Source organism: Dermacentor silvarum, chromosome 6 (genome assembly GCF_013339745.2).
Source record: "Dermacentor silvarum isolate Dsil-2018 chromosome 6, BIME_Dsil_1.4, whole genome shotgun sequence".
Classification (NCBI taxonomy): Eukaryota; Metazoa; Arthropoda; class Arachnida; order Ixodida; family Ixodidae; genus Dermacentor; species Dermacentor silvarum.
Genome location: NC_051159.1, coordinates 97598082 through 97623458, shown reverse-complemented (window position 1 = coordinate 97623458; position 25377 = coordinate 97598082). Strand labels below are relative to the sequence as shown.

Sequence of the window (25377 nt, the reverse complement as noted above, 5' to 3'; positions counted from 1 at the left end):
AACATGTTTTAATGAGAATGCGGCAATTTTGCTCGCAAGAGAACCGGGCGACACGAAAAGCACCGCGAGAAACAAAGAAGATACGAAGAATCTTAGCACTTGATGCGTGCTCAGATAAAAAGAGTTATAAACGTCAGCGTTGCATTAAAGGCTTCTTTTCGCTGTCCTCTGTCATTGCTTGAGGCCCCCGGAACTGCCGTTATATCTCCTTACCATTTGCCTGGTTTTTTTCTTTCGGTCTTAGCTTCCCTAATTCGTTTATTTTCTTTTCCTGTGCCTTGTATAGTTCCATGTTGCCCACCTGACAAATACCCTGCCTTTGGCTTGTATAAAATAAATGAAATAAAATGATACATGACTTGTTTCTCCTGCTAACGTCACTTCGTGAACCACAAGAGCTATGTCGGCTATGCGCGCTATAGGCGTAAGCGCATGAGCGCAGCAGACGACAAGACGGGTAGGCGAGCAGGCGCCGTTGCTATAGCAACTGTAGCAACGACAAAAAGAACGACAGACCCAAGCTTTTTTTTTATTGACCTGCCCGCGCTTCTGCTGCTTCGGTTGGTTGGGCACGCCTCTCTGCTCCACAGTTTTTCCTAATCCGTAGCGCCATCTGGCGAACACGCTGTGAAGCAGGAGGCGGCGTTTCAGAATGGGCCCCTTCCAGACGAGCAGAGTCGGCGCTCCTGTCTTATCTTACTCCGTGGTCACAACTAATGAAGACATTTTTAATATTTTGATGGCGTTATTTTGACCGTCACGAACGAAAATTGACATTAGCTTTCTTTCCTTGTGTAGAATGCTGCATGTGTTACGTCACGGAACAAAATACTTGTGGCTGAACTAAACCGTTCATTTGCAATAAAATTTGATGTAATAAATCAAAATCAAAAATTCCTATTCCTACCTTACTGTCTTTTTTCAGATGTATGATACAGTCACGGAAGAAAATGTCAAAATATTTTCTTTTTCTTTCATGGTTCAGGCATCGAGTCGTCAGTGGGACATTGATAACGAGGTACAGTTAGAGCAAATACTCCGAGGACTGTGCAGTTCAGCTTGAACGCGTATATCCGTTCAATTTCTCGAAATAACTTAACGAAATATCTTTTACATTACTCTTACGCATAAAATATGTTGAAACTAAGTTAGGTGTTTAATGTTGGCCGCCTCATTTTACTGTCTAAAACAGGAAGACGAATATCTGCTGGTTAAGAGTCAAGAGAACCTTTCATCGATATAGACCGCGACTAATTAATTCGATTGGAGTTCATGAAAATCACGTACGTTGAGAAGTTATATATACATATCTGCGAGTGCGCATAGTACCCAAGAAAGGAATGACATTGAGTATAGAAACAAAACATTGTCAAGAGAGGCCAGTTGAAAGCAAGACTGAAGGGGTGCAGAAAGGGAACGCAAGAGTGAGCGGCATAACGTCTAGACAGGCAGGCACTTACGTTAGAATAAGGCACGGCTTCTCGGTCGACGCATTGGCCTCCGTACATCGCCACGTTGTCCCATTTGTCTTCCATGATGAAGCGGGACACAATCGCACTCAACGACAGTAGCACGGTCACGTATCTTGGGGTCCCCGCCGCGTTGATTAGCTCCACAGTCGTGTCCTGCGTTTGAATTTCAATACGAACGAGTATGTGAACGATGCTAGCAAGGCAATGTATTTAGCAGAATGTCCTTAAGTTGCAATTGGAATGGTATTGCTTTTCTTCCGTTCAAGACAACGCTACGCCAATGTATAATTGAACCAATTGCAGCATATACACTTGAGAAGTTACAAAAAAAAAAAGACAACGGTGATTTCTGTAGGAACTAATTCGACTAGTCTAACAGCACCCCATAAAAAAACGAGAAAAAGGAAGAAACAGTGAAAAAAAAAAACTGCAGAGTGGCTGCGGTGCTTGTGTTTCTTCCTGAACTGCGTGTTTTATGGGGGTGTTTCTGCTAGTAACAGTGCATCCTTACAGACTTGCCCAAACTGAAGTCACAATAGGCACGTAGTAGATTTGGGCAATCGGTATCCTGGAGTGTTCAGCCGATCGCAGTATGGTTTTTCGGACGCGTAATGCGCTGAAAGCATACATTTACTCGCGCATCAGCCTTGCGCCTGGAATTCGAATGTACACAGTGTATTATTGATGGCACGTACACTAGATGGATAAACGGTGATCCCGGCTTGTGCGCATTGGCTACTCGTAAATAGAGTTTTTTTACGATCAAGGTGCGTCAAGAACTTTATTTAACGTCATGCGGGTATCTCCAAAAATACATTCCGAATGCATGTCTTGCGAACCATTTTTAATCTGCGGCTTCTTCGATCGAACAATTTCTGAGTTTCAAAGAACGACAGCTCGCCTCTGCCCTCACCTGATTCGCACTGTTCCATCACGCGCGCTGTGCGGGTGCCCGCATAGAAATTCGTCCGCTAGAGTTGTAAATCTACGACAGACGTTCCGTATACCCAGTCCCGAGAATTCGAGTAAGGACTGAGGCCTGCGTGCGCCTACCGGCAGGCTGGTACGATGGGGATGACGGAACCCCACGTGGCTGGCACAACTCCTTGCTATAGTTTGTTTAAGGAAAACTGTCAATAACCCAAACGTATACGACAGACGTCTTTTACGCTATCAGTAGGCGCCGTTGACTCAGTATTCACCACTTCAGGTCGGTGGTTGGCCGTAGCCCACTGTGACCCAAATAACGACTTTTTCGGAAACTGGCATCTATTCCTATAAGGTGTCCAAGTTACGTTATCCAAGCTGTTCAACCCAAGAAAAGATTAAAAATGCACGGCGCAAGATGCAATTTTAAGACACATGGTGTTCGGTCATCAGACCCCTAACGACTGCACACCGCACACTTGGTAATTACATCTTGTGTTGTGATTTTAAAACCTTGTTTTTTTTTTTGTTGGACAGCTTGGTTAGTGTTAGTTGGGACACACAGTATTCTTCGCACGTAGACATTCTTCGCACGCAAACATTCTTCGCACGTAGAAGAAATACCTATCGCTCTTTGCTCGATGGCACTGGTGCATTATATGAAAGTTGCACGGAGTCCGTGACCGAAGGTGTCACTCGAATTAGGTTGTTAGAATCTTTCAGAGGTATCTGGTTGCGCTTCTCTAATGAGGGCGCGTCTGTCTTGCCTGAACACTTGCGTACGACAACTGGCTAGAGTTCGCCACAATGCGGCAGTCGCTGCTTGAGAAATCTGCGACTTGTGTACGCCGAGTCTCGAGACATTGCGGTCATTGGATTGGTAATTTTGCATCCCAGTTCAAGTAAGGGCTCTGAACCTATTTCGGTTGCACAGCAAATGTAATGTTGTTGGGGCTATGAAAGCAAGGGTGGAACCAAGATGCTAAAGTTTATCGCGCTAACAATATTTGAATTCAGCGAAGCGGGACCATCGCTTCGTACGTTCGTAATACTGTGCATCGAAGAATTCTGTTTTCCTATCTCGCAGTGCGCGTGTGCGCGCATTCGTGCGCACTCTGACGTGCTCGACACACCTCGAGTGTTCTTTTAGGCAACTCTAAAGGGGGTGAAGTCCATCTGCAATGCTATGAAATAGGCGTGACTGATGGTGGGATCGAATCTCTGTCTTCCAGCACAGCTGGGCAATAATCTATCCATTAGGCCACAATCGCACGTGTGGTTCTCTCGCGCTGAAGTGGCTCTTTAAAGCGTCTGGCCCTTGGATGACGTGGCAGTTTCTCGCATTCTTCCCTCAGCAAGCGCTTTGAGACGCTGTGTTAAAGTACCCAGCCTTCGAGATCGGTCCATATTTTTAGTCGTCAGACGGATATTTACAAAGTGGATGAAGCCCGCTTATAATGCTCTCGCGTTGAAATGTGAGAAACGTATGCACTATACACAACGCTATACCTATAGCGTAGCCATGCTGCCTGCTTCCCTTCTTTATGGACTCACCATAGCGGGGAGAGGTACATGCAAGTTGTTGCTCAGTATCGTCGGCCCGGAAACTACGCACTGCGTAGTGGGCCAGTGCCAGATGTGGGTGTACAAGAGGAGCAGGTTCACCGGCTGCGACCTGCAATGACATCAGATCATCATCAACGTCATCAATCTAGGACGAAGAGGGCTCTAAACTATATCTTTAACTGCTCCTGGCTGACGTCTCTAAGTTGCTTCCTATGCTTACAGGTTTCCTATTGTATTCCGTTTTTTTTGTTTCTTTAGACAATACATAATCTTTAACTGTTGCCTGTGGCAGGTAACACATATCTAATCCTTGAACTAGAATGCTCGATGAGGTGGACATTACTTTCACAATAAATTGAAATGAATAATTGACTGATTACCAAAATATCACTAATTAAGCTAACTAATGGCTTTATGACACATACTGCGATTTACGAATTATAGCAGGCGAGTTTGCAGGGCATATTCACTTGGAAGGTATATATTCTGCGTATGGCACCGGTTTCGTGATATGAGCCGTCAAACTTGCGGTACAAATTAACTTGTTTCGCGAATTACTTTTTCAACAAAACGCCCTTTTATGCACTCAAGAAGCAAACTAACCGGAATGCCAATGTATTTTGTCGCACACTTTGGGGATGAATATCTAGAAATTGGTGTTTTACTAAGAATTTGTTCCAAGCGGATTCGTCTACCGAACTCGCCGCATAAAGTTTCATAAATTGGAATATGTCCCATAGACTAATTACTTATAACTAAGTTTGTGCAGTTTTGTTAATTAGTCGATTACGTATTTTGACTTCTCGTGCCAGCAGTGTCAGCCTTATCGAGTAACTAACTCGTGTACTTGAGTTGTGCTATCTGCCGCAGGCGATACACACCACATTATTCTTTGCCGTACTAGACTGTGCATTCCTTCTCTTGGTACTCATTTCGTTACTCTAGTAGACCACTGGCTATTCGTTGAACGCCTTTTATAACCTGCACAACTTCATTCCTAGGACTTCCCATGCACCAGAATGTCAGCTGCATTCGTTTCCCTCACTAATACCGCGTCTGCTGATCGAATGCGTGATCACCTATACTTTTTTAGTCATTCTGTACTTTTTGACTTCTGTTGTCCTCGACTATTGAGCCTGCTCATAGGTTAGTACTTATATAATGCAATGATTGAACGCCTACGTGTTCAGAGATAGTGGTAAGCTGCGGATCGTGAATTCGCATTGCGAGCCATATGCATTCCTAGCCATGTTTATTTGTCTGGAAATTTCTAATAATCCGGGTCACCTGTCTCTTCGTGCCTCCGATAATAAGTACTGCTGCACAGCTGTAGGAGGCTGACTGCCGAACACGGAACTCTTGTTTTCGTTTTAGGCTATTGAACATTACTAAAAATTTTGCTTGTTAATCGTCGAACCTGCCCTTAGACTTTGACGATTAACGAAGCAATGTGATCTGTAAACCGCAAGTGGCCGTGATAATTTCCATTATTCGTCAACGCTAATCCTTTTCAATGTAGCATATTGAATATGTCTTGCAAGCGTGCACTGAATATCGTTGGTTAGCTTCTGTCTTCTTGGATGACACATATATAGTTCGTTGCAGGTATTCGTATCAGGAATTATGGTATCTGTGGAATCTCTCTACATATTTACTGAAGTATGCACGTACGCTTCCTCTACGCGTTGACGTCAGGAAGCGGCACAGGATTAGAATTGGCCTTGCATAATCTGCGGAAAGGAACTTCCCGAGCGCTATTCAAGCGTCATTTTATGACTTTATTAGCCACAATGCCGACAAATACAGTTGACAACGATGGTCTTAACGTACGCACGTTTTGGATATATCTAAAACAGAACAGGGCAGTTTTAACGAATGGATGAAACTTTGGCCATAAATAAGACCGTATAGTTTGCGTGAGCAAAAAAAAAGACTAAAAGACTCGATGTCACTAGCAAACGTCGGTTATAGGAATAGCGTTTTCGTTGTTTCGGCTATGAAAACTAATCCAGGAAAACCCATTCGGCTTCGTTCCTTATGCACGAGACTTCAGAAAATGAATTTTACGTGCGATGGGCAATGTGCTGCAATTCACAGTGCCACCGATCCCGTTATCCGATGCACGACTGTCTAAGGTGGTAGCTCCTACGGACTACATCGAAATGCGAAGGAAAACTCACGTGGAGATCTTCTTCAGGGTAGAAGCAAGGGCAACCTTTTCCGCGGAAAAGTTCGCAAACCATGCTTGTATCCCCAATAGCACGTATCTGCGGTGTCCTTTTTGGCCAGTCATTGAGTTTGCAGCGACCTGGAGTGACTTGAATCGCTGCAAAACCACAGAAAATGTTAGGGCTTAAAAAATGCACCGACGTTTAAGCATACACAGAAAGATGTAGTTAGCTTGAGCCCTCCTTACCCGAATAGATGTTAAACATACGTGTTATTAATATGGAAGGGCTGAAAATACTTGAGTGAAATCATGCAGCTGAAGTAAAAGAAAGCGCAAATATGAGTGGATGTTCGTAATAAAGTCTTGTCCCACGCCCTAATAACTTCATAAATTAAGGAATTTCGCGTTCGTGTACCCTGGTTTCGGTGCACTGTAAGGTATTCCAAAGTGGCTGGAGTCTTCCGTCATAACACACTGTGCACTTCAGGGGTAATAAAAATAACAAAATAATTTTAAAGAAAACTTACAAAGTTATAACTCATAAGATCAACTTTACAGCGTTATAAATCGTCAACAAAAATCGCTCTTGTGTTTTTGTGGCCAACTATTAGTGCGTTTACAGCGAACGAAATAGGCATAATAAAAGATGTAAATAACGTTTTTATTTGCATGGAACTTCTCGAAACTAAGGTAGACATAGCAAGTTTCACGTAAAATACTAAATGACCCGTAAATTTAATTGGCATTAATTGCTCTGTCAGGCTCCCTTCACAAAATTCGCATGTATTTTTTTTCTTCGCTTTGAGGGTTACGAAATTCCAAGATTCACGGCCTCGCATCGTCGAAATTTGCCGCATTTGTTCATTTTTCTTGTAAAGCGACATTTTTCAAAACTCCGCTAACCACTAGTAAGTAAAATTGAAAATTTTCATTCGGGTGCAGAAACCTTTATCCAAATTGGTTCAATGGTTGCCCAATCAGGATATCTTTAAATGCGAAATACATTTCGAATGGTGAAGCTCGAGGTAAACTTCCAAGTAGCAGCAGAGGTAACTTACGCCCAGGATCTTGAGGTTGAAGCGTGCAAGCGTGTTCAACGTGCCATATGTGCCGCTGGCAAACGTGAGTCCGTGGTGCTTGACATTATTTGTCCAAAGCTTAATAAACTGTGCCACACCGGCGGAAGTCTTCAGTTGTTCGAATGACTCTTCACCTTGCCTGTGCAGAGGAGTTGGCCAAGACAAGAGCGAACGAGAGACAATGACACTGAACTATTTCACATTTTCACAGTAGTATACCTCCACGCTCTCCACTCGGAAGCCGAAAAGCGAAGCATACGTTCGAATACAGTGTTTTATTTGTTCGAACAGATATTTAAAAAGAAGAACCTACAAAAACTACCCGAATAACGTCAATACAGGGTAATTATCTGCCCAATCGGGCATTGTTGGCAAGACGTATCAAGGGAATAATTAAACTAATTGCATTACTTAACTTCCGAGTTACCAACTTTACAGCACACAAGTTTAAATTGGCAAGTAGAAGGGAATCGCCATGAAATTCCCGTTCCGTGTTTCTACATGTCAAAATGGCGATATACACCGAAATGACGGGAGTCATTATTCGTTCTCCGTAGCTGGCAATACACGCGCCGCCGCGAAACGCGGCTCTCTGCTCAACCCCTGCGTGACGTAAAAGCGTGGCCTAGAGTGAAGCTGCCGTCGCATCTTGCCTCTTCACACGATATTATTCCAGCAGCTTCCTTCTGCGTGCTCAAGCCGGCGCTTGCGCACTTTATATAATCAAAATTCTCACACGTTTTTTTCGAGTTATGGGTGTCGGGAAAAGTGATTTTATCTCGTTTCCTATGAAAAGGAGTAAAATTAGTAGATTTTACGCACCGAAACACATATCTTATTATGAGGCACGACGTAGTGCATGGTGGACGCCGGAATTATTTCGGCGACGTGGGGTTTTTTAACGAGCATCTAAATTCGGTGATATCTGGAAGCGTTACCACGAGATGCTCACCCGTATGGCTCTCCCGTAGGGGTGGGATTACTTTTTGGGAGAACTGATTGAATTTCGTCTAGCTATCCAACAATTACTGCAAGTTTCTCACTCGTTTTGTTGTTCTGACGAGTACGCATCACTGAGCTTGCTTGCGCGTGCTCACAGGGATGCCTCGTTTTCACTATATATGGACGCGTGTCTCTGGGCAAGTGTTTTCTAACGATTCACTTGATTTTCCATTCTCGTGGCCCTTCGTCATTGGTTCGCACGTAGCTTAGAGGCCGCCACACTCACGCCAATGCTGGGACCGTATCCTTGGTGCGACACGTGATCAAAGGGGAAAATGAGATGGAACGTTTCAAAATGCAGGCCCTATAATTGTACCAAGGTTATTTCAAATCTAAAAATTAATGGTGTGAATTTGACTACGTGTGTAAAACATATTTATGATAGTTTGTCCATGTCCATGTCTTACACAATTAACCATGTGCAAAGAAATGTGGGGGGTTACTGGTAACTTTCCAAAAGAAGATGACCTTCCAAGAGATAAAGACAAGTGAAAAAAAAAAAAAAAACGCGCAAGTTTGCACTCGGTCGTGCAAAGCTTAGGCACAGCGAAGCTTACTGGCTGCTACTGTTAGGTATTAACTTGGTTGCTGCTAGGTCTTAACTTGGTTTAACTACGGATGTAGGAAGGCATTCTCAAATGATCATTTTCAGAGGTACATTTTCACGACATTTCGCGTGACTAGCGCTGGACGCGTCGGCGCCTACGAGCGACAGCATTCCTAGCATGCCACAAACGTAGGCAGGCTAACCAAGGTTGGCACAGTGTCAAGAACGTTGCTGCTTGCCAACGCCGAATGCGTTGGAGGCTAGCCGCTCGATATCATTCGGCCAGCTTCGCTGTGTATTGAGCTTTGCGCGGCCTAGTGCAAGCTTTCGCCTTTTTTTCTTCTCCTGGCTCAGCCAACACCACCTAGATAGCACAAGGCCTACGCACTCCGATCCATGACGTCATGCATGCGACCTGGCCCGACTGCCATATAATCAAATGGGGATGCTCCCGCGTAAGCAACAGTGATTTTGACGTCACCGCTTTCGTCACGCCAGCCTTGGCAGTGGAAATTTTGGGCCAGGTAGCATGACGTCATAGATCGGAGTGCGTAGGCCTTGTGCTATCTAGGTGGTGTTGGCTCAGCGCGCCGCGGAGAGAAGAGAGGCGGGGGTCAGGAAGGCAGGGAGCTGGCGAGGAGGAAACCGCGTGCATGCGCACGCGGTCTCCTCCTCCTCCGTGTTGCCATGGCTACGGCGCGGCAGTTTCTTGGCACGCACCACAAATTACGGCTGGTTTAAACAGCTTCGCTGTTAAAACAACTCAGGAACTTTCGAGGATATTTAATGGGAGATAGTCGTACATACAGTGATCGGCATTGCACTAAGTTTGATGAACTAAATATGAAAAATAGAAAAATAAAACGTAGCTCGGCAGACAGAACTTGCGCCTGTGACTCACTTCTTCGCTGTTGCTTCCATCAAGTTAGTGCTCCTTTGGCGTGAGAACGCAGCAATTATTCCCAAGTACACATTCTTCATTTAGTTGACTAATAGGACCCCTTTTTTTGCCAGTAAGACTGCCTAGAGATCTCCGAAAAAAGTGCCTGAGTACTCTAGTCCAATGTACCGTTTTCATTCACAAACCCCAACCCCAAGCGCTCAATAACTAAGAACCATAATTTTTCGAGATAATGACGCAACACTGTTGAAGAACAAAGCAGTCTGTGACAAGAAAAAAAAAAGCTTACGTGCTGTACACGGTAATGCCGTATTTATGCTTCTTCGATGCTGAGGCAGTCTGCACGAGCTGCCTTATGCAGCTCGAATTGGGCCACTCCAGAAAGGTGTACTTTTCGTCCAGCTGGTAGTAGACGAGGTCGCAGAAGTCGTCCGGCATCGCCGCAAGCTCGTTCGCCATGTTCTCGGCGCACTGATACATGCACACGAGGGGCTCCGGTGCGATGGCCGAGATCCCGTAGTCTGCGTGAACATTAAATCCTGAGGGGGGGTTCGGTAGGACCTATTGCAAAAGTTTGCGCGCCCCAGCGTGGCAGCTGATGAGAAGAGATACGGTAGGAGAGCTATTTCCGCCATGCGCGAGGATGCTTATTTTTCAGATTTTATGTTCTCTTTATGTGTATCTATAATGCTATGCAATCACTAATTCTCGAGGGACTAGCACAAAAGTGCAACTTCATAGTGACGCTGTTGGATTTTCAGCGGACGCGCCGTGATTGCTCACATCCTATGGAGTTGCGCTGCTAAAAACGAGGTCGTGGGTCGGATTCCCGACCGCGGCAGGGCCGCATTCCGATGGGGGTGGGAGTGCAAGGAGGCGCGAGTCAAAATTGCGAGAACGCTCGTGAGGATGTGAAAATAAACAAGACGCCCTACACTAGGGTGCCCTGCCTAATTCATTAAACAGTTTAGGGACCTTCAACACCATAATTTAATCGTCAGAGAGGTGCAAGCTTTTGTAAACCCTTAATTTCTTTTCTACAGTCGGCAGCGTCACTGCTGCTGTAATTTGTTTACTTTGTGCTGAAATGTTATTTGACTGAACTTAGGAGCAGTCTTGCTGGAATTTGTTTATCTCATGCTAAACTAGTGTCATTTGACTGAAGTTCGGAGTGGTATTAAGGAGATCAATTTGCTAGCGTCCGCTGAAGTGGCAAAGAGGACAGCTAGCGAGTCGCAGCTGCAGGCTTCGCTTCTGACGGGAGTTGGGACGCGGTCAGATTCATCTTATTTTCATTTCATTTTTTTTTACCTTATGGGTTATATCTTAGCAGCGCCTGAATCAGCGCGACCTGACAGAAAAAAGTCGTCCTGCCGTGTATGTTTCTGGGTTGCCCTCGTTATACTTTCTCGTTTCCCGAGTATAACATCTGAAAGCGTTTCCGACACGCAGTGCAGATGGGACAGTAACTGACATGCTCAGTTGTCAAGGAAGCTCTCTGGAAAGCCACAGGTGTTCGTAGGTCCCCTACACTTTTTACGCAATCCTACCCAATGTGTAGGATTAACTCGATTGTATTGTAATTTCTTTACGCAACCTATTTTTCGTAAGTGCTATGGAAAAAATTAATACTCGTGTTGTGTTCATTTTCTCTTGACTTATAAAAAGTGCGCAATGTCGTGATTTCTCTGATCCGCGAGGTGCTCCTGAGGTTTCAGGTGTTGGATCTGTGATCGAGCTGGTGCTCATGTGACAGAGGCCGGAGGAGAGACTGTCGTCATGACAGCTATGGCGCTGTCTGCAACTGCCGTGATTGACCGCAGTGCCTGTACTGCCGTGCTAATATGTAATATAAACGTGACCCCACCTCAACTCCCGGCACAGGTGAAGCCTGCAGCTGTGGCCGCGCGACCTAATACCTTCGCAACCTAATGGGATGCGAAGGTATTCTGCCAGTGAGACCCGTAGGTAACGTAGACCTTGCAGAAGCGCTTAGATTTTGAGTGAACGGAAGCATCAAACGGTCATCATTCGAGATATGCGAGATACGCTTAGATTAGAAAATAAGCAGGAAAGAAATTGATTGGACCGAGTCTGGTAAAGGCATGCATACGCTGCGGCACAAGGTGGATATGGAAGTTTTAGGGAAGAAAAGAAAGGTTAAGACGAGAAAATGTATCCAAAATGCTAGAATGAAAGGCTTACCTGATAACTCAAGCAGGCTAGGTGATTATTTGTCTCCGCCCAGTTTCAAAGAGGATGCAAATAAATCGTCGTCATCATCATCGTGATAACAGCTCTATTGCTTACAATTTCTGATAGCTCATACAATTTTATTTGCTGACCTCGGGTGGATAATTGCTTTCTTTAAATTGATCCTCATTGATCCTGATAGACTGCCACCGGCTTCCTCCTGTGCCGTACGAGCGAAAATTCTACTAGCACGCTGTTTGATCAGTCATGTTTGTGTGAGCTGCCTGCCTGTCCCCATAGGAAGGTTTCTGATGGGTCAAAACTGGCAGAAAAGTTCCGATTGGTACACGTGCGGGCGACCCATTTCGTTCCAAAATATGCAGCCTGCGCGCAGTTCTTATCCGTTAGAATGTGGGTGGTGGTTTTTGGCATTAACTAAGTTAAATAGCTATTGACGTCTGACGAGATCTTGCATTCGTCAATCACTCATATCAGCAAGCGCCTTTTCGCACAAATTACCGTTAGGACTCATGCCATACAAGCGCCGAGCTAACCCCGTCAATCAAGAACAGACCACGTCCAAGTCGAATGGCTTTGAACGCATGGTTTTACTTCAGCCCTGACTACAACCTCGATATTGTGGATTAGATAGTATATACAAATAACTTGAAATAAGCTGTCCATAGGGCGTCTGTAGTTTCTGCTGTTAAGGTCATCAACCTCATCCGCAAGAAACAAAACGCGTTACGGTTGCAAGCCACTCAAAAAAAATGCTCGTTACAGGAGAACATGCCCCTTTTTCTTTCTGTGTAGCAAATTAAATGTGCAAATGTGCAGCATAAGGCAGCTAGCGAAGAGAATACTGTATTACTTACCAGATGCGCGTTGTCCTTTGAGATTAAATATCTTTTTCCTCTGGCCAACATTACCTGTAAAAAATAGTAAAAAAACCCATAAACAGCACGGCCAACGAAAACTTTGGCGAGACGTACTTTTTACTACATATAGCAAGGACGGCAAGTTAAGAGTGCGTATTTACTGAGCTACTTCACTACATCAAGATTGTGACTGACGATTCCTATATATACAAAGAAGCGTAGGGGATCTCTCGAAGTTGCGTTGTTCTGATTTTTACTATTTTTCGTTGTAACTAAACTAAATGAAAAGAGTGGCTACTGTTCCCGTGGTCCTATGTATCTTAAGTTTTACGGAATATTTAGAAATCGCCTGTGGCAGGTAGCATAATTCTTATCATTGAGCTGGGTTATTCGATGAGGTGGACATTAGTAGCACGAGAAATCGAAACACATATTCCACTAATTAACAAACATTCACTCGTTAACTTCTTAGGTAATTACTTTACGACACATATTGCGATTTACGAATTGTAGCCGGTGAGCTTGTCCGGCGTATCCGGACAAGCTCACTAGGAATGAAGCTCGCTAGGAATGAATTTCCAGAATGACACCAGTTTGGAGATATGCGCCATAAAATTCGCCGTAAAAAGGCACTGTTGTTCCACTTTTAGACCAAAATGCTGTTTTATACATGGAAGGACAAAAGTAACTGGAACGCCCGCGTATTTCGCCCCACACTTTGGGAAATGACATCTCGAAACTGGTGTCATCCTGGAAATTAATTTCAAGTATATGCGTCCTGCAAACTCACCGGCTACAATTCATAAATTGCAATATGTGTCGTAAAGTAAGTAACTTAGAAGTTCATTAGTCATCTTTGTTAATTAGTTGAATATGCGTTACGATTTCTTGTGCTACTAATATCCACCTCTTCGAATAACCCAGCTCAACGATAAGAATCATGCTACCTGCCACAGGCAATCTTAAATTCCGTGAGGCTTAATTTGAACACTTTAAAAAAATTTTAAAGGTGACCTGTGGCAGATGGCACAATTCTAGTTAATGAGCTGGTCTACTCGAAGAGGCGGACATCATTTGCACATCCACCTATTTAGTGGATTTTTAATTAGTCGTTAATACTTTTATAATTGTATTAACGACTAATTAAAAAATACACTAAATAGGTTTTTAACTAATTACCTGATTGTATATTGTAATACCAGCCGTATTGCAATTTACAAATTCTAGCCGTGGAGTTCATAAGGCGTAGCCACCTGGAACGAATTCTCAAGATGGCACCAGTTTCGATATATTTATTCCCGAACTTTGCGAGAAAATGCATTGCCGTTCAAGTTACTTTTGTGTTTCAGTGCATAAAACGACGTTTTGCTAAGAAAGCAAACTGGAACGCCAATTCATGCTGTAGTGAGAAGCTCCGAATTAATTTCGAATACCTATCTATAGGTACAGAATCTAAGTACGCGAGGATTTTAACATTCCATCCCCGACGAAGCGCGGCTATTGCGGTGGGGAATCGAACGTGCCACCACGGGCTCAGCAGCAGAACGCTATAGCCACTGACTCACTGCGGGAGGTAATTTAAAAGAAATCTCAAAATGCAACACTGGTTAGCTTTTAGGGGCGAAGCTCCTTAGGGTGTGGGTCTGTCCCTCCTCTGTGTAGTAGTAGTAGTAGTCGTCGTAGTAGGTAGCCACGTCTACTTTTATGAAAAAAAAAAATTCCGAAGTTGTGTTCGTAGCGCGGAATCGAACCAGGGACCCCTCGCTTACGAACGCGCGGCGCTAACCACTACGCCACGAAGCGCACAGGGACACGCGCACCATGATGACAGTAAAACTTGTAGAGAGCTATACGGAGTAATGTTATTAGCTTTATCAGCTGTATAAACTTGGACATGCAGCAGCACCGGCAACACGCAGAACTGTTGTCGACGCCATCGGCGTTTTGCCCGCGTTCGTTCAAAATGCGTGCGGCGTTGGTGACTGTTGCCGGAGCCTCTGATATAAATAGGCACTGCGTGCCGCAGCTAAACGTCGCCTCCCTTCCTTCCCCCTCCCCCACGGCCTCACGCTCGTCGGAAGAAGGCGCGTTTGCTCTACATACATGGTGATTGTGAAGGAGAACAGAGACGCCTACTTCTGCAGCCCTTAAGCGAGCACGGCGCAGAACGCGCGTTTGTTCTCCGCCGTGCGTTCACTCCCCGTGAAAGACGCGCCCCTCGCGCCCTTTCACTCGCACATACAGCGTTCGGCGCGCGGCGACGATTTCTTCTCCAAATGACGTCATACGGAACCTCTAGGCGACGGCGACGCCGACGGCAGAAATCTGCTTTTGAGTGTCCATATAATTGCTATCGCAATAAAATACCCAACATTAACTAAAGACTGCGCGTTTCTAACGCGTTTGTGCTAGCGCGTTACGGCCCGTGTAAGAAGCTGGTGTAAGACGCTGTGGCCTCTCCGCCTTACCCCCGTATTCATAAACGCTCCTCGACTTGAACTTGACTTGCCACCGCCTTGGGCAGCGCGTTCGAAACGTGTTGAAGGCGGTGGCAAGTCAAGTTCAAGTCGAGGAGCGTTTATGAATACGGTGGTTATACTCTCTCAGCAGTCATGTGATGGCGTCGGCAAACACGGTGCACGTTCCGGCATGTGTAAACGGCTGCGTAAGACGCTGTGGCCTCTCCCCCTTACTAGAGAGTGCTGCACGTTTCTAACGCGTTTGTGCTAGCGTCCCCTTAAACGGGAGATGGTGCAATTATAATTAAGGGCGCTGTTATAAAATAGGAATGACGTCACATATGGCGCGTGTCATTGGTGGAAGTCAATCGTTCGATTTAGTGCGGCGAGACTGGGCGAATTACACGGAAGATTCACCGTTTACCGATGATTCCCTCCGGAGCTTCGCCCACTCATCATCATTCACCCCGTGGATATGCGGTGTTTTTATTGCGATAGCAATTATATGGACACTCAAAAGCAGATTTCTGCCGTCGGCGTCGCCGTCGCCGTGAGGTTCCGTATGACGTCAATGGAGATGAAATCGTCGCCGCGCGCCGAACGCTGTATGTGCGAGTGAAAGGGCGCGAGGGGCGCGCGCTTTCACGGGGAGTGAACGCACGGCGGAGAACAAACGCGCGTTCTGCGCCGTGCTCGCTTAAGGGCTGCAGAAGTAAGCGTCTCTTTCCTCCTTTACAATCACCATATATGTAGAGCAAACGCGCCTTCTTCCGACGCGCGAGAGGCCGTGGGGGAGGGGGAGGGGGGAGGGGAGGGAAGGGAGGCGACGTTTAGCTGCGGCACCAAGTGCCTATTATTGCGATAGCAATTATATGGACACTCAAAAGCAGATTTCTGCCGTCGGCGTCGCCGTCGCCGTCGCCGTCGCTGTCGCCGTCGCCGTCGCCGTCGCCGTCGCCGTGAGGTTCCGTATGACGTCATTTGGAGATGAAATCGTCGCCGCGCGCCGAACGCTGTATGTGCGAGTCAAAGAGCGCGAGGGGCGCGTCTTTCACGGGGAGTGAACGCACGGCGGAGAACAAACGCGCGTTCTGCGCCGTGCTCGCTTAAGGGCTGCAGAAGTAGGCGTCTCTTTTCTCCTTTACAATCACCATATATGTAGGACAAACGCGCCTTCTTCAGACGCGCGAGAGGCCGTGGGGGAGGGGGAGGGAAGGGAGGCGACGTTTAGCTGCGGCACCAAGTGCCTATTTATATCAGAGGCTCCGGCAACAGTCACCAACGCCGCACGCATTTTGAGTGAACGCGGGCAAAACGCCGAAGGCGTCGACAATAGTTCTGCGTGTTGCCGGTGCTGCTGCATGTCCAAGTTTATACAGCTGATAAAGCTAATATCATTACTCCGTATAGCTCTCTACAAATTTGCTATCGCAATTGATGCTTCGCCTTTCAGGTGAAACTGCGACAACTTTTTTAGATGCGAAACATCTTATGCTTGGGGCTATGTCACTCCCTCCCTCCATCCATCCATCCAACCGCCGTGCGTCCACACCCCCACTGCCCATGCGCATCCTCCTCTCCTCCTCTCCTCTCCTTGTCTCATCTCCTCTCCTCTCGGCATTCCTCCTCTCGGACGTTCCTCTCCTCTCCGGAATGCTCAACGAATGGCAACACCTGCGGCTCCGCGCGCGATAATGCGAAGCAGCTTAGGTTAGAGGCGCGACGGTAGGCGCCCCAGAGGCACCGGCAACAGTCACCAACGCCACACGCGTTCGGTGCGAACGCGGGCAAAACGCCGACGGCGTCGACAACAGTTCTGCGCGTTGCTGGCAATGCTGCATGTCCAAGTTTATACAGCTGATAAAGCTACCTTGAGTCGACCCCATGGCTGCTTCGCATACCACTCAGGGTTCCCCTACGGGAAGATGGTGTATTTTTTTCTAATGGCAAGAAGTTTGTTCATGCGCCGAGCCACTTGGATGAGTTATTCTGGGTAGGGCACTCTTTGAGTTTCTCTAAAGTTCGTTCAGTCAGGGTGTTGAAGTAAAGAAAATCTGTCGATATTGCATGGACTGGAGAACTGGGGTAAGAACTTGCTTTATACCAAAAAGAAGCATGCAAGGACGAGTTATTGGAACTAATGCAGAACCGAAAGTGTGATTGCAAGAGAACGTACCCTTTCCTACGTACAGTGGCACCACAATGACCACGTTCATTAGAAAGAGCACTCCGAGCACTACGATCATTTTGGTAATGATACCGTCCCTGCACAACCTGCGAAAAAAAAAGATTGTTACATTAATGAGAAACGACTAATCGCCTGGACACATCGGCAGTGCCATAGTTTGTTATTCGTATAGTGTGTCTATCGAGAGAACAGTTTTGTGGACCACATAAACAGACAAGTGTAGTTGCAAGGGAAATTATATATATATATATATATATATATATATACATACATACATACATACATACATACATACATACATACATACATACATACATACATACATATAGTGTCTTTCATCCACTTTCACTTCCATTAATTTATCATTTCTTTCATTCAATTATTACGTACAAGTTATACCCCTGTCAAGCGGGAAAGTTAAGTGCACTTACGGAGAGTGTCACTCGGTTTAAGTGCACTTTGCCAAATCTAAACGGCGCAAGCGGAGTGTCACTCGCAGAAGAGTGCACTCCGGTCGGAGTGCGTTCACGAAACGCACTTTGCTGGTCGAGTGCGTAGCCTCGCCGCCAGCGGTTTGAATGGTACAGAATGCAATGCATAAAAAAAGGACACAGAAGTTCGTTTTAGTTGTTGAACAGCTAAACACAAAATAATTTGTGTTTAGCGAGAAGCGAAACAGCACACTAATGAACAAAATTATCGTATACGCAGCTTCGTCGCACGCCGCCATGTTGTTCTGGATTGGCTGCATTGGCTTCGTCTTGGCCGGCATTGACTTTGCAACACCTCATAGTAAAAGAAATGACGTTTTTGTTGAGAAAAAATAGATTAAGTTTGTTTTTATTTATAATACCACGTAAAACAATCACTTTTTAGAAGTTTTTTTTTCTTTTTTATTTACATATTCAAAAAACGCGCTCGTGTCTGTCGCCATGTTTCTTTACGGCGAGTGCACTCCGTTTTCCCGTTTAGCACCGCGTAGCCTAAAGTGTCACTCAAGGTCCCGAAGTGCACTCCCCGTAAGTGCACTTAACTTGCCCGGGTGAAACTGCGACTTTTTTAGAGGTGGCTGCGGAAAGAAAATCGCTCAAAATTTTACCCCGCATAATACACGCACCCCCAACTTTGTGCATATTTTTCGGGAAAGAAAAGTGCTTTATTATGTGAGTAAATAGGATATTTGAAAAAACTTAGTTGAACTAGACATCGCTGCGCACACAAAAACAATTCCTTAGGTGTGATCAAACAGACATATTTTTCAAAACGATATAATCAGTTTTACTTACCAGCAGGCTGAAATAAGAAAAAAAGTATGTTATAAATTATCAACACGTTTAATTTCAATAAATGGAACACTAACACTCGGAATCGTGGCCACTAGGATAAAGCTAGTTGCCACAATCAATAAACTGAAATACGCATCTCAGAAAGATGACCAAACTGCGTGCTAGGAAACAATACTCGCGCGGGGACCACATGCCTTTATGAGTTACGCTCTCATGACACGTTCCATTATTAATGATAAATCACGAGCCAGTGCAACTCCGTTCTGTGTAGTAAGAAAACAAAGCGAAATAACAATAAATTCCGATATAGAACAGCACAACATATCGGCTAATAGGCATCCCTAATGCACAGCAAACTCCTAATGGAATAAGGTATTATATTCAGCGGCTTCTTTGATTTAGTTGTTTTTCTCCGAGTCAGCTATTCTCAATATTCCACTGTGTGTGCGCCCATTCTAGTCTAATCCTGTGCAATGGGTATGTGCCACCTCAGAATTGCTACATGTTACGCAGTGAAACACCAAACGGTTGCTAATTTTTTTGTTTCACTGCGACAAATAGACTACTTTCAAGCGCCAAACTTCGTCATTAGAGTGAAACTTTCTACGTCTTCTTTCCCGGGGTTTGGCGCTTCTGCTCGGTCGGACGCTTATCGCCTGAGGATGCAGCGGCCCGACCTCTGAATGCTCCGTCGTGCACGTCCCACCGTACTGCCCCAGGACGCCGCATTCCCGCCTCCCCTGCCCCCTTATCTATCTATCTATCTATCTATCTATCTATCTATCTATCTATCTATCTATCTATCTATCTATCTATCTATCTATCTATCTATCTATCTATCTATCTATCTATCTATCTATCTATCTATCTATCTATCTATCTATCTATCTATCTATCTATCTATCTATCTATCTATCTATCTATCTATCTATCTATCTATCTATCTATCTATCTATCTATCTATCTATCTATCTATCTATCTATCTATCTATCTATCTATCTATCTATCTATCTATCTATCTAATGTTTACAGGTATGTTTATTTGTATAAACGTTATCCCGCCTGGTCTGGTCCTGGAGATAGTTTAATAGTACACTGGACTGATCCGGTGATAGCGAAGTGGGCAGATCTCGGCCACTAATTGGCGTTCGCGTGATCATGTGGGTAGCGGGGGGGGGGGGGGGGGTGGAGTGGGTTGTGTGCGTCTTGCCGATTTGCGGGGCAGGCACAAAATTGCTGTGCTGCAAAACGTGTGGCAGAAGATTAACACGTTTTATGGCACTTCGTTAAACGCTTTACGAAAGCTTCGCTTAACTGAGACTACAACAAGTGCGTATCCGCATAATTTTTTTTCTTTCCTCTATGGCTCCCGCGCTTTCGGTACTAGTCACGTGTGATATTGCGAGAAATATGATATCCCCGAAAGGTAGCTACCGAGAGTACCTTTTTCGGCATGCCCAATTCTCTATCACAGAAAGCACATTGATCTCCATAGAAGTGTCTATGGTAGCTATATACCATCGCCGTCTACGAAAGAGCGTACCTTAAAACAAAAACTGCAAATTGTAATCTTTCCTTCTGGTTACAGCACTAAAAGGCATGCCGCAAAACAGAAGTTCTCCGAGAGGGCTTCAAAACCTAGGCCGGTTTTTTATGTATAGAAACAATGTCTTGCCGAAAATCACACGTGCTTCTTGAGGAATAATAGTGACTCTGAATGATAAAGCACAAACAAGGCAAGCAATTGAATGGTTCTATTGCTTTATATTTCCATGGGTTTGTTATTGTCGCTCCTCATGCTCCATATTAAGTAAAGCGAATATTTATTTGCGGCATAGCCTGTGAACGGTGCAGAGTATAAACGTCGCACGCCATTCCAGAGGTGTAATATGTCCACCAAGCTTAACTTTTATCATTTTTCCGTAGTGCCTTTGTAAGTATTGCGGTGGTAAGTGGTCGTACAGGGTCTGATGTTGTGGGCGTTGGGAACGACGCCCTGCTGCGCCGACGAGTCGCTGTCTCTGCTGTTGATGGTGGCAGTAGTGGTGGCCGTGGCATCAGAGCTCGGTTCCGAGTGACGCAGGGCCGCCTTGGGCCGACCCAATGCGACCAGGGCAGAGTATGTGCCAGACTGCGCTCCTTGGCCGTTCTCCTCCTGCACCAGCCGCGCGACGGGCATAGAGATGTGCGCAGCTGTTGCTCGGAACAGCAGATCGAGCAGCAGCATGTGAACATCAATGGCCGCCCATACCTTTGCAGCTCCATGAAGGCCTAACATGAGACGTAATATGTCACGTGTGCAGTCTCACACCCGTTTTATGCAATAATTTGACTCGAGAGAGCCAAACGTATTTTTATACGCTCATTTCGATACTTCCGGATTTTGATTTAAGCGCGAAAAAGTGAACGCAATGCACATAACTGACCTTTAAGTGTTCTGGAGTGAGCCTTTAGTTGTGCGAAGTTAGGTACACCATTTATAACATTACCTGCTGTAGTAACTGATTAGCAGCTTACGTAACATTGTTTTTGTTTGGTGTAGATGTGCTCTCGTCCATAGCCAGATATGACCATGAAAAAGTCGTTTTAATGTTCCTTGATGTGGAATAGAATTTGACTTTGTGGATTTAAGGTGTTTTTCGCAGTCGTTTATTGTGAAAGCAGCAGCAGATGCTGGGCGTGGCACTAGTAAATATAAATTGTTACCCCAAACACTTAGCGGCCTATTTGGTGTTGAAATTAGTGAGCTATCGTAGGAATGCCTAGCACATGTTTCTATGACGTAATAAGCATGTCCGTTTATAAAGCACGTTGCACCAATGTATTAGCATTTCTTACGGTTTAACTGTGCTGCATGCCAGGCTCACAAGTTACGGCCAAAGCAAAATCTTTTATTGCACTATTTCCTATGTATTTAAAATCCCTAAGCTTTGGGCCATGCCGTGCGACAAAACCTAAATAACATTCACAACCTATTCTTTATTATAAGCGGTTATGTGTGTTTGTAATGTCCTGAAAAGCCGTCGAATGGTATGAACTGGAGGCTAAAAAGGACTACTTATGGGTATGCAATCTAGTGGCGATGATAAATGAATGGAGTGACTCTTCATTATAAAATTCCTCGAAGTTGCTCCAACCAAGCAGGACGACGCATAGGTCAATCCAGGTATTGCCTAATATTACCCAATATTACCGTGCTGACCGGGCCACCATGTACTATCGACGGCACGCAACAGCCAAATTTTTTACGCTATCTTTAGTACCAAGCTTCATAATAAAGAGATCGTAATAGGGAAGTCTGGTTTGAAGGAATTGAGGGATGAGATGTGTTGAGAATGAGGTTTGTGTTGCAGTTGAAGTTCTGCAAAAGTTCCGGAGACTTGAGTGATAGATGCTAAGAACATCAGCTCAAGTTTCATTCAGGAACCGGCCTTTCTTATATGAAAGCTCGCGTCCCCGCCGCTTTCATGGAAAACAATCCCACGTTATGCCATCATAACAATGCTGCAGAAACGGATATCTTTCTGTCGAGCTTCCGGGGTCTTGTGAATCGTTATATTGTATTTGTGATAACGACGTGGGCAGCTTGCACTAGTGGTGCAAGGCTGGAGTACACAGCGGAGCTGGTAATCGACCTAGCTTCTTCCAGGTTTTACTAGGTTTGGCTAAGTTTTGTGCGGAAATGCTAAGTGCTGCTAGGCACGGTATTCCGAATCGGCTCGCCGCCGACGCGCTGATTCTCGCTTGGCCGCGCCACGCGCTTCTATATGAGTGGCGGCTTCTTCGGGTGTCCGGATTTTTGGTCGTCCCATGGCAAGGCTACGTGTACTGGACACAGAGTCAACGAGAGTTCTGCCCCCGTCGCGATGGCTCCGAGCTTTATCTCCCCGGTGACATCACGGCCAAGCTGCGCCTCCACACTTGCCGGGGCGTGGCTGGTGGAAACCTGCCGAGCCGCCTCCAGAGGCGCCTACTGCAGTCGGGAACACCGCGCGCGTTTGGCGCGAACGCGGGGAAAAGGGAACTTCGTCTGCAGCAGCTCTGCACGTTGCCTCGTTGGTGCTGCTACAATTTCTTTCTCTCTCGCGCACGCTTATTAGATGCGAAGCATCTTATGGTCGGACCTTAATCGAGAAAGTGAAAGAATTGGGTTGAAGATGAATATGCAGAAGACAAAGATAATGTTCAATAGCCTGGTAAGAGAACACGAATTCAGGATCGCCAGTCAGCCTCTAGAATCTGTAAAGGAGTACGTTTACCTAGGTCAATTACTCACAGGGGACCCTGATCACGAGAAAGAAATTTACAGAAGAATAAAATTGGGTTGGAGTGCATACGGCAGGCATTGCCAAATCCTGACTGGGAGCTTGCCACTGTCGCTGAAAAGAAAAGTGTACAATCATTGCATTCTACCGGTGCTAACATATGGGGCAGAAACTTGGAGGTTAACAAAGAAGCTCGAGAACAAGTTAAGGACCGCACAAAGAGCGATGGAACGAAAACGTTGTCGCAGTTTCACCTGAAAGGCGAAGCATCAATTGCGATAGCAAACTTGTAGAGAGCTATACGGAGTAATGATATTAGCTTTATCAGCTGTATAAACTTGGACATGCAGCAGCATCGGCAACACGCAGAACTGTTGTCGACGCCATCGGCGTTTTGCGCGCGTTCGCTCAAAATGCGTGCGGCGTTGGTGACTGTTGCCGGAGCCTCTGATATAAATAGGCACTGCGTGCCGCAGCTAAACGTCGCCTCCCTTCCCTCCCCCTCCCCCACGGCCTCTCGCTCGTCGGAAGAAGGCGCGTTTGCTCTACATACATGGCGATTGTGAAGGAGAACAGAGACGCCTACTTCTGCAGCCCTTAAGCGAGCACGGCGCAGAACGCGCGTTTGTTCTCCGCCGTGCGTTCACTCCCCGTGAAAGACGCGCCCCTCGCGACCTTTCACTCGCACATACAGCGTTCGGCGCGCGGCGACGATTTCTTCTCCAAATGACGTCATACGGAACCTCACGGCGACGGCGACGGCGACGCCGACGGCAGAAATCTGCTTTTGAGTGTCCATATAATTGCTATCGCAATAAAATGTTAGGCGTAACGTTAAGAGACAGGAAGAGAGCGATGTGGATCAGAGAACAAACGGGGATAGCCGATATTCTAGTTGACATTAAGCGCAAGAAATGGAGCTGGGCAGGCCAAGTAATGCGTAGGATGGATAACCGGTGGACCATTAGGGTTACAGAATGGATACCAAGAGAAGGGAAGCGCAGTCTAGGTCGGCAGAAAACCAGATGGGATGATGAAGTTAGGAAATTTGCAGGCGCAAGTAGGACTAGGCTAGCGCAAGACAGGGGTAATTGGAGATCGCAGGGAGAGGCCTTCGTCCTGCAGTGGACATAAAAATATAGGCTGATGATGATCTTATGGTCGGGGATATGTCACTCCCTCCCTCCCTCCTTCCCTCCGGCGTGCGGCGTCCGCCCCCTACAGCGCATGCGCATCCTCCTCCCCTCTCCTTGTCTCATCTCATTTCCTCCCTTCTCCCCCTCTTCTCCTCTCCTTGTCTCAACTCCTCTCCTCTCGGACGCTCCTCTGCTCTCCGGATTGCGCAACGAATGGCAACACCTGCGGCTCCGCGCGCGATAATGCGAAGCAGCTTAGGTTAGAGGCGCGACGGTCCGGGCACCAGAGGCACCGGCAACAGTCACCAACGCCGCGCGCGTTCGGTGCGAACGCGGGCAAAACGCCGACGGCGTCGACAACAGTTCTGCGCGTTGCTGGTGCTGCTGCATGTCCAAGTTTATACAGCTGATGAAACTACCTTGAGTCGACCCCATGGCTGCTTCGCATACTACGCAGGGTTTCCCTACGGGAAGATGGTGTAATTTTTTCCCCTCTTTCTCTCTCCAGAGCATAGCGCGTGCCGCGCGCATGCTCTCCTTCCCTCTCCTTAACGCCGATGTCAAGGCAACATGTGCATGGCACGGAGAGGAGGCGAAGCACATGCCGCTCCACGAGGTGGTTGCTAGGCAACGCGTGGTGACGTCGTCGTTCAGCGAGGGTTTTACAACGTAAGCAGTTATGTGCTCATTCCAATAGCCGTTTCGGTTCGCGATGGTGTCGTCGGCGGCGGCGGTGGCCCTGTACACAACCGCTATCGCCGGAAATGCGAAAGAAAGTACCCGGTCCCCGCCGGGATCGAGCCCAGGCCCACTGAGCGGGAGTCGGATACTTTACCATTGAGCCACGCAAGCGCTCGCAAACGGGCAGCGCAAAAATGCCCTAAAACAAGGCTGGCGCGCAGGCGCAGACGAAAGGAGCCTCCGCCATTATGGTGGCGCCATCCAATTAAGGCGCCTGCAAACACATTTGCGCAAGCGCAGACGACGAGATGCCATTCAGACGATGCGCGCAATAAAAAAAAAAAAAAAAAAAAAAAAAAAAAAAAAAAAAAAAAAAACGCGATCCCCAGCCTCCGCTGCTATGGTGGTGCCGTCTAGTTACGGTGCCCGACATGTAAGTTGCAGTTGTAAGGCTTGATCGGGCTCAGGAAACTGCTGTGCAGAGAGCATTAGAAGCCGCAGCTCGCCGTCGACTCCGGGCGGACAGTTCAGATCGTTCTCGTGCAAACGAGGCGAACAGACTGCCGCGAAGACCCTGTTGTGCGTGGTGGCCAAATTGGAGCTACTCTTGAGTCGCTCCACCAGCT

At 46.3% G+C, this 25377-nt stretch overlaps 1 protein-coding gene across 1 annotated transcript in view; it reads right to left on the bottom strand.

Moving 5' to 3' along the window:
* Nucleotides 1-25377, bottom strand: part of LOC119455115 (uncharacterized) — a 41296-nt gene that overhangs the window by 5861 nt on the left and 10058 nt on the right. Inside the window, exons 3-9 of the mRNA XM_037716593.2 lie at nt 17371-17468; nt 12733-12786; nt 9954-10185; nt 7194-7353; nt 6146-6291; nt 3954-4074; nt 1461-1625 (exon numbers count right to left, since the gene is read on the bottom strand). Coding sequence (XP_037572521.1) covers nt 1461-1625; nt 3954-4074; nt 6146-6291; nt 7194-7353; nt 9954-10185; nt 12733-12786; nt 17371-17440 — 948 coding nt within the window. The 5' untranslated portion in view covers nt 17441-17468. The remainder of the gene's footprint in view (nt 1-1460; nt 1626-3953; nt 4075-6145; nt 6292-7193; nt 7354-9953; nt 10186-12732; nt 12787-17370; nt 17469-25377) is intronic.